The 14,097-nt window shown below is 38.9% G+C and overlaps 2 protein-coding genes across 10 annotated transcripts; one reads left to right on the plus strand and one right to left on the minus strand.

The window, feature by feature from the left end:
* Positions 1–1,914: 1,914 nt before the first annotated feature.
* LOC120110679 (glutamate receptor 2.9-like) lies at positions 1,915–3,372 on the plus strand. Its single transcript, XM_039126267.1, has 3 exons — positions 1,915–2,278; positions 2,369–2,766; positions 2,866–3,372. Exons 1-3 carry the CDS (start codon positions 1,915–1,917, stop codon positions 3,370–3,372), a joined length of 1,269 nt encoding a protein of 422 aa, XP_038982195.1.
* A 2,815-nt stretch (positions 3,373–6,187) lies between these two features.
* On the minus strand, positions 6,188–11,975 carry LOC103723485 (scaffold attachment factor B1-like). Of its 9 annotated transcripts, XR_606645.3 has the most exons (7): positions 11,851–11,975; positions 9,114–10,322; positions 8,724–8,951; positions 7,358–7,613; positions 7,019–7,169; positions 6,772–6,930; positions 6,188–6,680 (listed from the first exon to the last, which is right to left on the minus strand). XR_606645.3 is itself a non-coding variant. In XM_008814402.3 (4 exons), the coding sequence occupies exons 2-4, from the start codon at positions 10,319–10,321 to the stop codon at positions 7,475–7,477; spliced, it is 1,575 nt and encodes a 524-aa protein (XP_008812624.2). In that variant the 5' UTR covers position 10,322; positions 11,851–11,975; the 3' UTR covers positions 6,206–7,474. The 9 variants fall into 9 exon arrangements, 1 of the variants encoding a protein (XP_008812624.2); XR_001880370.3 differs by having other exon boundaries at positions 6,188–6,930; positions 7,362–7,613; XR_606644.3 differs by having other exon boundaries at positions 6,188–6,930.
* Positions 11,976–14,097: the final 2,122 nt, after the last annotated feature.

Here is a 14,097-nt window from a genome sequence, read left to right on the forward strand (position 1 = left end):
GGGTAATAGGTCGGAAGACCCAAATTAGACCTAGTTAACAATCAGGTCAGGTTGGGTTTGATTGGATCAAAATTCAATAAACTTAGATCCGACACGAAATATGGAATGGATTTAAATTTGAAACCCGACTTGGCCCTACGGGTCCTTAAATCAGGTCTGGATCCGGTCTACATGGATCGGTTTGGGTCGGGTCATGGGCCAACCCAACCCATTTGCAGCCTTACTTTCACATGATGGCAAAAAGTCTCTTCCTTGGCATTTAAATTAGATTACAAGGTAGTTGAAAGTGCAAGGTGATAGTGCCAATAGGTGATCTCACAAAATATATTGCATGACTTTAGTGCTAAGTAACTCAACATTGCACCCCAATCTCAGTCCAGTAAAAGCCCAACTTATTGGGCCTTGCTGAAGACATTTTTGGGCTTGTTGAAACCACTATCTACTATGAAAATTATCTAAAGATAGGGCTAAATCTGCAAGAATGTGTAGATGAAAATTCTTAGCATAATCTACAAATTGTAAGAACTATACCCATATTTTTTTTTGTGGCGGCAAAGCTAGCACTTGGCGTATTGTGTGGAAATTGTGGTAGATGAGCTCACCATGGTTAGTTTTGATCCAATCTAGGAGAAGAAAGAATTTCCTCAACCCGCTCAACTTGAATCTCTCAAAAAAAATTTAGAAGAAGATGAAAAATTATGAAAGTAAGGCTTAAGTCCTCTTTTCTTTCATTGATCTAAAATCGAGGTACACAACCTCTATTTATAATGGCGAGGTCTGCCCTTGCATAATTCGGGTTGGATTCCTCTTCTAGTTCTAATAGGATTATATTCCCAAAATAGATATAATTGGTAGAAATAAACTCGAAAAAGCTAAAATTCTTCGGAAAATAAATCTCGACTTCTACATCAACTCTACCTTCTATCGCTCTGCCTAATTCTTCTCGAATGGGAAAATATGTCTGGTCAAAATCTGACCCGAAAAGAAAACTTTGGATTCCTCTACCATTGATGCTATGCAAGGTGTACTGAGCATCAACCCATACGTGCAGAAGTCTAAGAAGCTCGACGATTTCGAATCGAGATGGAAGAAGAGATTCCACCAGGAGAACCCTGGTGCTAGAGCAGGAGATCCAGGTGTGTTTGGGGTTATGGGCATATGATACTGTGTGGGCTCTAGCGATGGCTGCAGAGAGTGTTGGGGTGGCAGGCTCTATCTATCAAGAGCCTAACATGGCTCACTCCACGACCGGCTTGCTGCGACTTGGATTCTCATCGACCGGCCCCAAACTTCTCGATTTGATATCGAACACTAAGTTTGGGAGGTTTCATCTGCGAAATGGGCAACTCGAATCCACAGGATTTGAGATGGTTAATGTGATTGGGAATAGGCGGAAAAGGATTGGGTTCTGGACTTCAGCCCATGGAATCTCTAAGAGCATGGATTTTAAGGCGAGTCTTGGTGGCATTGTGTGGCCTGGGGACACGCTGGCTGTGCCCGTGGGTTTGGATTGGCAGACAAGCGGGAAGAAGCTAAGGATTGGCATTCCAGTGAAATCCGGAGGCTTCAGGGAGTTCGTCAATTCGGAGTGGAATCCCCTCACCAAAAGAAATGGAAGTGGGTTCTGCATCGATGTGTTCGATATGGTGATGGCCTCACTGCCTTATGTCGTGCCTTACGAGTACATTCCCTATGAGGATGCTGATGGAAAGATGGAAGGGAAGTTACGATGATCTCGTCTACGAGGTCTACCTTAAGGTCAGTTCGATCTTCTTTTTATCTGAATCATGGTCTGTCGTTTCGGTACCGGATTTCGTACGATTGCCACATTAGCACAGTGCCGGTACCATATGACATGAATTTTTTTTAACAAAGCTATGCTTCATCCTAGCTTATTTGACGGTCTAATTCATAATGTTTTATCATAATGGCATTCCATTTGATTCAACGCGACAAAAGAAGGAACAGAATTTTGATGCTGTGGTGGGCGATGTGACGATCACACCAAACCGGTCCTTGTACGTGGATTTTACGGTACCTTACACCGACCTGGGGATGTCCATGGTGGTGCCGGTCAGGGATGACCGAAAGAGTGCATGGATCTTCTTGAAGCCGCTGACAGCAAGCCTTTGGCTGGCAAGTGGAGCATTCTTCGTCTTCACAGGGTTCGTTGTCTGGACTTTGGAACATGGCATCAACGAAGTGTTCAAGGGGCCTCTGCTCAATCAAGTTGGCAGAGTCCTCTACTTCTCCTTTTCAACACTGGCTTTCGCGAACAGTTTAGTAACTTCTCCTCCACCTTGTAAATTTTTCTATGCTTAAGATAGGCCATTAAAGACGATAGTCATATGTAAAATAATGGTTTCAGGGGAGAAGCTGCTTGGTAACTTCACCAGAGTTGTGGTCATCATTTGGGTGTTTGCGGTGTTCATTTTGACATCGAGCTACTCTGCAAGCTTAGCCTCAATGCTTACCATGCAGCAGCTTACTCCTGCTGTCACCGACGTAAATGAGATAATAAGGAATGGGGGTTACATTGGCTACATGGGGCGCTTCTCCATGCAAGGCCAATGGAAGATTGACAAGTCCAAACTCAGGGCCTACAATTCTGCTGAGGAGCATGATGAGGCCTTTTCTAAAGGAAGTTCTGAAGGTGGTGTTTCTGCCATTATTGAAGAGATCCCTTACGTCAAAGTCTTCCTCTCCAAATATTGTCACAAATACACTATGGTCGGACCGGTTTACAGAACTGATGGCTTTGGTTTTGTAAGACTTCTTAAGACTCGCTCTCCCTCTGTATTCATGGATGCGAACACCAAAATTATAGAGCTCTAACTTCATCTTTCTTTCTGTTCATTTGTACAGGCCTTCCCTAAAGGATCACCCTTCGTCCCCGATATATCGAGGGCAATATTAAAGATGATCGATGACATCGAACAGAAGCTTTACAGGAACAGGATTGTCTGTTCTAATGATAGCAGCACGGCCACCTCAGAAACCCTTTCACTCGATGACTTCCGGGGTCTTTTCCTCATTACCGGAATTCCTTCCACAACAGCTTTAGCAATCTCTGTGGTTTGCTTCCTTTACGATCGTTGGCATGTTCGCGGTGCAAGAACTGATGAAACTTCGATATCAAGAAGGCTCGTCAACATTTCCAAGTTGTTCGATCTTTGCTCGTCTTTTGCGATCAAGAAGAATGAACGAAGTGTTGCAAGCTTGGCTGATCCTGAACAACAAAGCCCATCAAGCCTTTCTAACCGCGTGTGCGGAAACTCTAGTCAAGCGGAAGGAACGACTGAGAGGGACATTACTCTTCATATCCAAGGTCTACCAGCACCTACCGAAATTGTGGATGAAACCAGACAATGATGCCATTGTCCTTTCTAAGAGGGATATTGATAAAACTGCTTGCTGGTTATATTTTTCTTTTTTTTTTGGTCTTTCAAAACACAAACTTCTTTGTTCTTATCCATCCAAAGAAAAAAACAAACAAAAAAAAAAAGCCGTTTCATGCTTGGAATTTTTACCATTGGATGCCTGAGTGGTCCCTGCTACCGTCGCTGCCTTTGACCAATTGACCAGAACATTCGTAAAACTCTTTTATAAATACATGATTTCTATCTTTGTTTCTTTTCTGAAAAAGTTCTTCCTATTTGTCTCCCCTCTATTTTTTTTTCTTTCTTTTTTCTGAAAAATACCACCATATATTCATCCTTGAGGCACGGCACGACCAAAAGCAATTCAATCAAATTTTTGTACTTGAGAGCATATCTCTATAGAGGTGTTGTTATAGTTGAATTCTTAAAGATAAACGCGTTCGGAATCGTTGCGCCAAGTTATTGATTCTCGGGAACACAAAATCTACCTTTAACGACAACGTAGTCTCTCTATCTCTATAGCTAAATTTTTCTTTCTCAGTTTATTATTATTTATTTATTTATTCTTGATTATTTGTGGTGTTACAAGAATTTGCATCCATAGTTTAAATTTCTAAAAAAAACTTTGTATTGGAAGTTTGGAAGAAGTTCCGCTGGAAACATCACTGTAGTTATGTGAATTCCTTCCCTCCGTTCCCGGTAGAGCCGAACCCAGTCGTTTCTAGTTTTCCTTGCATGGGCAATAAAACAGTGCTAAACTCTAGCTGTTTTTTCATGGGTAAAAACCTTCAATACCTATAATTTCCTAACTCGGGCCTTCAAACCAGAGGTCTCCAGATGAGGTCTTCAGGTCCGTCATTAGTTACTGCTGAGGCATTGATCAGACACGTTTTGCAGTTCCTTATTGAAAGACTCCAATCTATGCAATTAACTAGAATTAGCATTCATTTGCTAAAAAAGGGACAATGCCGACACACACCTGACACACACCTATAGGAGAAATTATTTCCTACATTGCATGCGCTATATGGTCATACACACCACCAATCACAACTGCTCGTTCCTACAGCAGTATACTAAAATGCACGTTTGAAGAACAGAAACGAGTAGCTGTAATTGATAGTATGCACAAACCCATGCCATTTACACCGAATTTTGCCGGAGAGGCAACAAAGAATGGCCTTGTCAAGTTCAGGGGTCTGAACGCCATGAGATTACTCTGTAACAGAAGATTTGTCCGGCTTCAACTTTTGACAAGGTTCTTCTCCAGCTTTCAATCTAAGCCAACCAGACATGAAACAACATTGTTTTATACCAACACAATCTTGAACTTGAACTGGAGTTAATTCGGCTGCACTGCACCGCAGGGAAGAAAGAAGGATCACAAAGACACTGGATCTTGCAATTCCTAATCTTTTTGGAATTCGTCATTCAAATATATCATCATATGTCGTGCTGGGAGAGGAGAAGGAGGAGGAGGTCGTTGGTCCTTTAAAGGAACAGGCAACCCAAGAGTTTTCCGCAGCGGTGGAGGTTTCGCTCTTCCCGTTTCTTAAAAAAGAAGAAAAAAAGAAAAAGAACAAGAGTTCTTCACTGTTCAGCAAAACGAGTTAAAACATAGAGGGGAGGAGGGAGAAAAACAAGCAAGCAACAAAAAGAAGGTTAGTTAATAAAAGTATCTATACTTTATGTGCATCCTAAAGCGAGCCCGGATTTGAGGGCATTTACCTGCTGCATCACGGACAGGCCTTGAACAAGTCCTGGAGACAGCGTGTGGATTGTGTGAACAAGCATCACGGATGATCAGCTTACTATCCATGGATATTTCCAACGCAAATTTGATGAACATTTTCCATGATATAGCTACATACGTCTCAAGAGAATAACTGAAACAAATAACCCTAAAGCAAGACTGTAGATAACCCAAAATAGCCATCGCGTAGACACCTAATCCTCATCGACGGTTATCAGCTATGAATCATATACATCACTTGATAGCCACACAATTCATCAAATATTCAAGTCCATACCACGGTTGAAAGTCCTCAAAAGACCAAAAACTGCATATATGGAACATATATCCAAAAAAATATCTTCATTTTTTTTTTCTGTTGTTCTTGTCAAGAGATGACAAACTACATGGCACATTCCACCTTGTCTCACACTTTCTGAGATTCTCACCTTTCACCGGCCAACCATGGAAGTATCTTCAATGTTTCCACTTAGAAGTGGAGATAAATTTTGGGTCTAAATCGGCACACTATCCTTGTTGTTCCAGGACATGTCATCATAACAAAGCTTCACATCAACATAGAATTTGGCATGTGTGCAAGAATAACCTTAATTCTTTACAATGTCAGCCTCAAGTTACAGACGAAGCCCAAAATATTGGACAGATTTCAGGACCACCTTCAGGCGCATGACAAATACGACCGCAGTTCCCGGACACGTGAATCCAAAGCCATGATTCACAGTTTAGCTAAATCATTTTTGACCGTGCAAGCAGGACAGCTTATTTGGCACACTAGTTTTGCATGGCAGGTCATGTGGAAGCAATGAAACAAAGTAACTGCATATAGATAAGCTACCTCTCTGCTTGTTAACGTGGAGGATTCCAACAATTTCAAAGCGAACCTTAATTCTGCATGCATTTATCTTACGATTTGATGTAATGATATGCAGTTCATCGAAGCCTCGCAATGCCCTTAAGCAAGATTTGGCACCAAAACATGCTAATGAAAAAGAGCACTGGATGTATTCATGCACAGAGAAACAATGATTCCCATCACATTTTAAACAACTTAAAAAGATACAGAAATGAGTCATTCTAATTTTGCATTCATTTTATCGACAAAATTATTTCTTGCAACTTCTGAGAGAGAACAATAGGGGCTGGGTCTTCAATCGCCTAGAAAAAGCAGCCTAATATCACCATGAATGTCAAAAATTCCCTTAAAATGAATTTAAAAGCTATTCAACACACATAAAACCATTAATTTCTGCCAGACTCTGCAGAAGCATCATTTCATTCTAAAGAAACCTTCAGAAGTACTGTTGGGCTTAGGATCCTGAAAAAGGCTATGACTAAGCATTTCTACAACCAATTGCCACATTTTCTCACACCAGTTTACAAGACCAGACAGCCAGATTAGATAGTAACTTATCTCCATGACGCTTAGGTTTGAAACCATGATTTGTACTACATCAGACCGCTATGTCCAAGTGCTAACGGTGTTGAACAAAAGTATGGTTCAGGTCATCAGGCTTGATAATATGGTATTGTTAAGGACAAGTACAAGCCTGCAGCAAAAGAAGATCTTCAAAATATATTACGTGCTTGCAAAAACCAATCCGTATTGAGGAATCAGAACGCAGAAAAGCACATCTTCACCATTAGCTCGCACAGCAGAGTTAGCTGATGTTTTGTGCAGGCAAGCTTCAGAAGCCATGCTAGGGAACCGAAAGTGCCAAAACATTTGGGGTACATATATGTGCCAAAACAAAGAAGGGTCCAGGATATCAAGCTTGATTCAACAAATTTTAACATAGCCTGCAGAACACAAGAAATATCTACTAAAACATATGACATCATATAAGTACTGATCAGAAATTCATGCTGCAAAAATGTATGTCTTCACCAATAAGCCAATTCCAGCAAGTCTTGAAGGCACTGGATCGAGTTGGCAGGTTCAAATCATGCACAATGTTTGTAATGCATGGTACTCTTTAAGGAAGAGGTTCCCAGACTCAAAAGGTACAGTAACTTTCATTTCTAACTGTTGCTAAACCCTGAAAGAGGATTTCACATGAGCTATCATCTGACAGAAACAAGTACCCTCATTATGTACATATAATACACTTTTTTTAAACAGATAAGTAAAACAACAAAAATTATTTAAAATCTGTCAAAATTAGCCTATACCAACCAAGCAAAGATAGACCTAATACAGCATCAAGAGTCTGGTTTAGAACAATACTTGCCGTATACTTGTAACCAATGTCATATGGCTGAAAGGAATATTGGTATGAAATAGAGCTGACAAAACAGCCATCTCCCTCTCTCTCCAAGTATAATAAAATCCAAGATAGAAGATTTAGCGAGCATATGTCTTTGATTTCTCCACCAGAACAATTCTACCATTCCACTCTGTCTGATCAAGAGCACGTATTGCAGCATCAGCATCCTCATCCCTTTCCAAGGATAAAAAACCAAAGCCACGAGAATCACCTGACCTATATGCAGAAGGGAAATATTTAAGCAACAGACGTACAAAACCAGTCCAAGCCTTGAACATTACCAAAAATGAAGAGTGCTAAAACAAGCATTAAAAACCAATTTAAGATTTCAGACAACTTACGGCCTCAATGAAAGAGGGGCAAAAGTCCAAAGCTTGATTTGAAGATCTAGATTCTCAAGAATGGAAATACCAACTGCTAAGAACACCTACTTTGATACCACCAAATGATATATATGCCTTAGTTGGGCATGCAGAGAAAAGGAAACATTTTTTAATTTTCATTTTTTCAAAAAAAAAAATTTGGAGAAAGAAGTCATGACAAACATTGAAGACCTAGAGTAGATTCAGAGTCTTCAATTAAAGTTTCAGATTTTACTATGATAAATAGTTTTAGTGGTCCAGAGATGAGCTTTAATAACCTCTGATATTTAATTGTATATTGCTATAATTTTCCCTAAGTAACAAGCAGTCCTATTTTGGTTATGACTGAATGAAGTTATAGGTTCATTATGAGTATGATTTCTTTAGTGAGAGGTTGACCTGAGGAAGTGCTAGATTGCTTAACAAAAAGCATCAACCTTGACCCAAGTATTTCAAATTGGCACATCCTAGGTTTATTATGAGAATGATTTAGAGTGGTTTTCAGTCTATACAATAGAAGTTTTGCAGAGCTCCAAATGCATTTTTTTGTGAATATTATCAGAAATTCAACTTATTATTATCTCGTCTTCCTTCCACTTAGTCTTCTCTTTCATCTTTCCTTCCACCCTTTCTTTACTCACTCTTCAGGCCTCATACCTCTCATACTACATCACGTGCTAAGTATGTGCATAGAAACAAAGATGAACCATAAATGTGAACCTACTCCCAAAATCCACCTCTTATAGCCAAATTGGGTAGATGTGGTATAATAAGATTTTAGAAGCATGTGGACTAAATAAGGAATAGACAACCATTTTACATGCTCCATAAAGACAAAATGATTTTTTTTTTAAAAAACCACATGTAAAATGGGTGGGCCTACAATGACTTTGACGCTGGTGCAAACCTTTGTTACAGAGATGGTTATGAATAGCTAGAACTAATTTAAAAAATACAAAGTTACCTTTTATCCCGAACTATGCGAACATCTGTTACACGTCCAAACCTCGAGAATTTCTTCTCTAAATCTCTCTCAGTAGTAACATAACTGAAACCTGCAACAAATAAATTCCTTCCAGGCCTGCCGATTCCAGTGCTGCGGTTTGCAGGTGGTGACCAAGGCCTCCTTGGAGAACGACGATGAGAATGGTAACTTGGCGGCGGAGATCTGCGCCTCGGAGAATGCCTTCTCCTAGCACATCACAACCAAGAGGTTTTGACAAACTAAAGGAAATAGATAAACAATAATTAACCAATTAATGATTATTGGTTTAAAAGCTAAAAGCCTTGGATGTTCAAGCAGGTGGATCACATGATCAGAAGCAGTAGAGATATTTAAAAAAAAAAAAAATACCTTGGTGATCTTCGATAACGATCCCTTGCGTAGGGAGACCTTGATCGAGATCTACCACGGTTGTCTCTTCTGGATCCAGAAGAATCCCTCCTCCTCACAGGTGATCGACATTCAGACCTCTCTCTCCTTCGCGGGGAATCTCGCCTTCGAGGTGATGCTGACAAGCGTTTTCTTGGAGAATCATCTCTGTGATGAGAATCTCGATGTGTTGTCCTTCCTAAAGGAGATTTCCGTCTTACAGATGGAGATAATCGATCATGGGAAGAAGCTCTCTTCCGATCCACAGCATGCTTTTCAGGAGAAGGTGATCGTCTCCTTTTAGATCGGATTGGAGGAGCTGATTTCTTCTCATTATTTTCTGGAGGGAGGAGCTCTTGACTTGCAGATGGTTGGTTGTTAGGAGACCTTTCCATAGGATCAGACATATTTCTTTCTGGTGATGGTGTACCATTTCGCACTTTTCTAGGAGAATGCAGATCAGTGCACTCCCTTACCATCCCACTGTTATTGGAAGCTACTGTCTCCAAAGGGTAGTCGTTATCCTTCATTTCAATAACATGACTAAAGTTCTCATGATCCATTTCCTCATTGCCAAGCTCAGCCTTTTCAGATTGAGAATTCCCTGATATGTTTCCAACATTTCCATTCTCTGTTGCTGCCAAAGTTGGTGACTTAGCACTTTGATAGCCATAGGTTCCATTATCCACTACTTCATAAGGATTATCATTGTTATCAGCTGATAAGACAGGCTTATGAAAGCATGCATCTGAATTTCTAGATTCCAACATATTTGATGATCCACTAGCACTTTTATCAAGCTGTTCACCAGAAAGACCAACATAGTCAGCCCCTTGCATTTTATCATGGTTTTCATATTCCTTGATTGTGGACTTCAATCCATCATCTGTATAGTCTGCAATCCTCTTGATATCTTCATGTTGCATATCTAACTCAATTGGTAAGCAAGATTCTTCAGCTTTCTCTGAGGGTGATAGAGAAGCTGGATTACCAGGTAACAATGGTGATCCAGCACGCTCCTGATTTGTGTAACCTTGCATATTAACATCCAATGCTTCAGCTTCACCTTGAAAAGTTTTTCCATCCTTGTCGTCCTTGTTATCAAGTAAGTTAAGGCATGGCTCTCCAACATATGGAGCCCCTTCTTTGCTGGTCTCTTCCAGACTCTTGTCAGGAGTACCGAAATCCATCCTTATAAAAGATATCAGACACAAAAAAAAAAGATAAAGGAATTATATGCTAACTAATCAAAAGAGTACGATATATAACTAAATTCTATCTGCCTTAGACTCTCTGCAGTCTACATTTAAGAAAACAATAATAACTCATACTTCTTATTCGATTGTATTATATGGAAGCAACTATCAAAAGCATAGCAAGCCATTACAAAATGTAAAAATTTTTAAAATCCAATGAGATAAATTTGCATAATAATGTAAAATTAAAAAAAAAAACATAAAAGAAAGAAAGAAAGCCCTGCTAACTCCCCCCCCCTCCCATTAATCAATAATAGAACTTCTACCAACAGCCAAATCTTACATAAAGGAGATTTCTTTCTTTCTTCCCTTCCTCCTGCCCCAAATCCCAATTTCTACCACTCATTCTTCTCCAAACCCTAAAATAAAGTAAAATAGCCAATACATTTTGTTTTTAACAAAGCCCGGAGTCTAAATTCTAAAAAATTACTGCCCCATCTGTCCGCATGTAATTAAACACATTGGTAGCAACCGACATTTCGAAATTAAGTAGCTAATAACTCATAAAACCATTGTAAATACTGCCACCTCAAAGATCTATTATCTATACAAAGCATGATCTAAGACCCCCTTTCTTCAAAACAAAAGGCTCATTATGTATGCAATGCATTCACCGTAGTCCTTACCACTACCCCAATTGGGAACGAATAGATTTTCAACAAAAGAAAAAAAAAACAAGAAAAACTAGAATATAATCTCTTAATGACACTTGCAACTTAGCATCCTACAAAAACCGCCTTAAAGGATAATCCCTCCAGTTAATACCTCTAAAATTACAGGTAATAAAATGGGGAAAGTGAAAAAAAAATCGCAACACCACCCACTTTCTTCATGATCACAAAAGAAGAGGATGATCATATGGATACATGATCACAACTTTACCCCAAAAATTAAACTTTTTAAGCAAAACACTCCAATGTAACCCTCATCTAATCAGTGAAAGCACTCATATTTCAATTCCGCTGCGATAAAGAAAACCACAACAACTACAAAACCTAATCCCTCTTCCATCTGAATACAAATTCCATCAAATCCAATCAACACAGCCTAAATGCAATGCCAATGAAAATTCAAATCTGACAGAAAACTCAAATCCCGAATCCACAAAACCCACTCAAAAAGCAACCATAATAAAATCAGAGCCACGATCCTATCGGTTCCCAATTTCGAATTAACTGGAAACGAAACCATCACATGAACCCATATCGAAACCTTAATCGTCATCAGAACACAAAATACTAAAAAAAGAAACTGTATCTCATACCATTCAAATTCTTTCATTGATACCGAACACCAGAAATATTTTCTAAATAGATTATAGAGTTTCACATATTCAAATCGAGATTTCCAAAACCGAAAACGAATCGGAGAAATATAGTGAAAAAACTGGTCTAGAGACATGAAATATTCATCATAAATAGGAAATTGCGACGAGATTCGATCTAATATGGAACAAAGAATACCTCTTCTCGATCTCTGGGAGTGAATTTTTCAGGGGAAAAATATTCAGAGAAATGACTCTTCAGAGGCGCCCTAAGATTCTCCGTGGTTTTTCGAGAAGCTCTTCCGAGGGTCGGAGGAAAGAGAAGTTAAAAGCGCAAGATTTAGATGAGCGGATCCCGTCACCGCCGATCCTCTGGTCCATGCAGATATGCTACCTCCTTTGCCGGCCACGTAGCTGTAGAGAGACGCTTACCTTCCCGCGGACGGTGACGAGATCGTGGTTCAGTGTATTGGCTATCTTTACGTGCAACCTTCGTAATATGGCATGATCTCTTTTAGTCCGGACCGTGTATTGGATGGGAACATATTACATGTCCAAACATGGGACACGTGTTAAAATCAAAGACTTTGATTAATTGCAAACGATTTGCAAAATTGTTTGGTTGATCAGAGATTTTAATAGAACAAATGTCTTTTTCAGAAAAAAAAAGCATTTTCATAGAAATAAAATTTTCATATTTTATTAAAAATAATATAAAAAAGCTACTTTTCTACCAGTTAGAAATTAGGTCCTTTTTTTTAAAAATACTTTTTTTTTTGGTACAACGGCGGCTCACACCTGACGAGTGTGAAAACAGCTAACAAAATTAAAAAAACAAAATACTACACAAAGGTATAGGCACAGCTCCGTGGTCTAGCCAGAAAAAATCTTCCTAAAATACTCTTAAGTCATTAAAATTCATGAATAATTTTTTTTTCTTTATTAAGAATGAAAGATAAAATACATTTACATAAACAAAAATTTCGGATCATTTACGGGTTTCTTCCTTTGGTTCGATTCACTGGCCGAAGAGCAGATTTCACCAACGAAAATCTACTATTTTTTTCTTCTTCTTCTTCCTCCTCCTTTCTTTTTCTTCTTCATTTTTTCCCTTTATAGCGAACGAAATTGACTGTATTATATATGGATAGAAAGATTGTTTTAAGAGCTTTTTATTGATATAAATTTTATTTCCCAAAACAACCTGTGCAGAAAGTTATCAGGATTCATAGTTTCGGTTTTTTGAACTTTATGGACTTATATCTTTCAAACCAATGCACCAAATATCACCAAAATTTCAAGATATCATCTACATATCATATAGTATCTTCATGCAAAAAATCACGGCCTAACTCTATGTGTAAACAAAAATACCATTAATGGCTATGCAAGGTGGTGTGTGCAAAAACAATAAATTTTAGATGTTAAAACATGTAATATCCACTCCAAAACATCTCATAAATCGAACAAACATGCTCTGATACCAATGAAAGATAAAACATATTTACATAAGCAAGAATTTTGGATCACTTACGGGTTTCTCCCTTTGGTTTGATTCATTGGTCGAGGAGCGGATTTCACCAACAAAAATCTATTGTTTTCCACAACCTAAATGCCCAAAACACTTGCAGAGAATCTCTTAACCCACACTTCCTTATGAAATGAAGCCTTACACATATATATAGCTTCAATGCATACCTGTCAATTGGTAGTTTAAGGGCTGGAGAGATGTCTATAGAAAGATATCTCTTTTGGACACAAAAGATCATGTCTTTTAGTTAACCAGTTTGGTTGAATCATCATGGGTGAACTGAACTAGTTTTTTCAATAAAGAATATAATAGATATTTCATACAACTTTTTCAGAAAGTAGATGCCCAATATGTGCTACTTTCCCATCATCAACCAAACATATCAAAACCATTTTTCCATGCATCATATTCTCACAAAAAAATATTCCAGTGAACAAAAATTCTTTCCGCGAACTGTACGAGTCCTAAATGAGAAGTATTAGATGGGCAAAGGTTACATGTCCAACATGGGACAGGTGTCAAAAATCGAATATCTTTGTTGCCTAGTTGCTACTCCCTCCTCAACCCTGATCCTTCCTTCTCCCTTCCAACTTGAGATGGATGGCATTAGGCTAGATAGTGGATGTGGACCCTCGCCATTTTTGCCCTAGCTTGATCCATTTCTCTATCATGTTGGCCTTTTATCCTCTTTGATTTTCTCCGCATATGGTAAATGGCATGCCATGGATTTGCGATGGTGGGGTTTTCCCTTCAAAAAATGCTAGGATTATCATTTTCATTTTGATTGGCTACGTTCAACAATTGTAGCGAACATATGCAAATGTTCACCTCCACTTGTTTTAGAAAGTAATTGATCATTTTTCCGAAGGGAGGACATCATTGCATAAGTTTTTGATTTACAACTGTACTGATATG

The sequence above is a fragment of the Phoenix dactylifera genome, chromosome 4 (genome assembly GCF_009389715.1).
Source record: "Phoenix dactylifera cultivar Barhee BC4 chromosome 4, palm_55x_up_171113_PBpolish2nd_filt_p, whole genome shotgun sequence".
Taxonomy (NCBI): Eukaryota; Viridiplantae; Streptophyta; class Magnoliopsida; order Arecales; family Arecaceae; genus Phoenix; species Phoenix dactylifera.

Bases quoted from the DNA above. Each gene is read 5' to 3' on its own strand.
- LOC120110679 (XM_039126267.1), top strand. From the start codon at position 1,915: ATGTTTTATCATAATGGCATTCCATTTGATTCAACGCGACAAAAGAAG. The intron at 2,279-2,368 runs GTTTAGTAACTT...TAATGGTTTCAG, and splicing joins AACACTGGCTTTCGCGAACA to GGGAGAAGCTGCTTGGTAAC. The intron at 2,767-2,865 runs GTAAGACTTCTT...TCATTTGTACAG, and splicing joins GAACTGATGGCTTTGGTTTT to GCCTTCCCTAAAGGATCACC.
- LOC103723485 (XM_008814402.3), bottom strand. From the start codon at position 10,321: ATGGATTTCGGTACTCCTGACAAGAGTCTGGAAGAGACCAGCAAAGAA. The intron at 8,952-9,113 runs GTATTTTTTTTT...GTGATGTGCTAG, and splicing joins CGTTATCGAAGATCACCAAG to GAGAAGGCATTCTCCGAGGC. The intron at 7,614-8,723 runs GTAACTTTGTAT...TTCTGCATATAG, and splicing joins CGCATAGTTCGGGATAAAAG to GTCAGGTGATTCTCGTGGCT.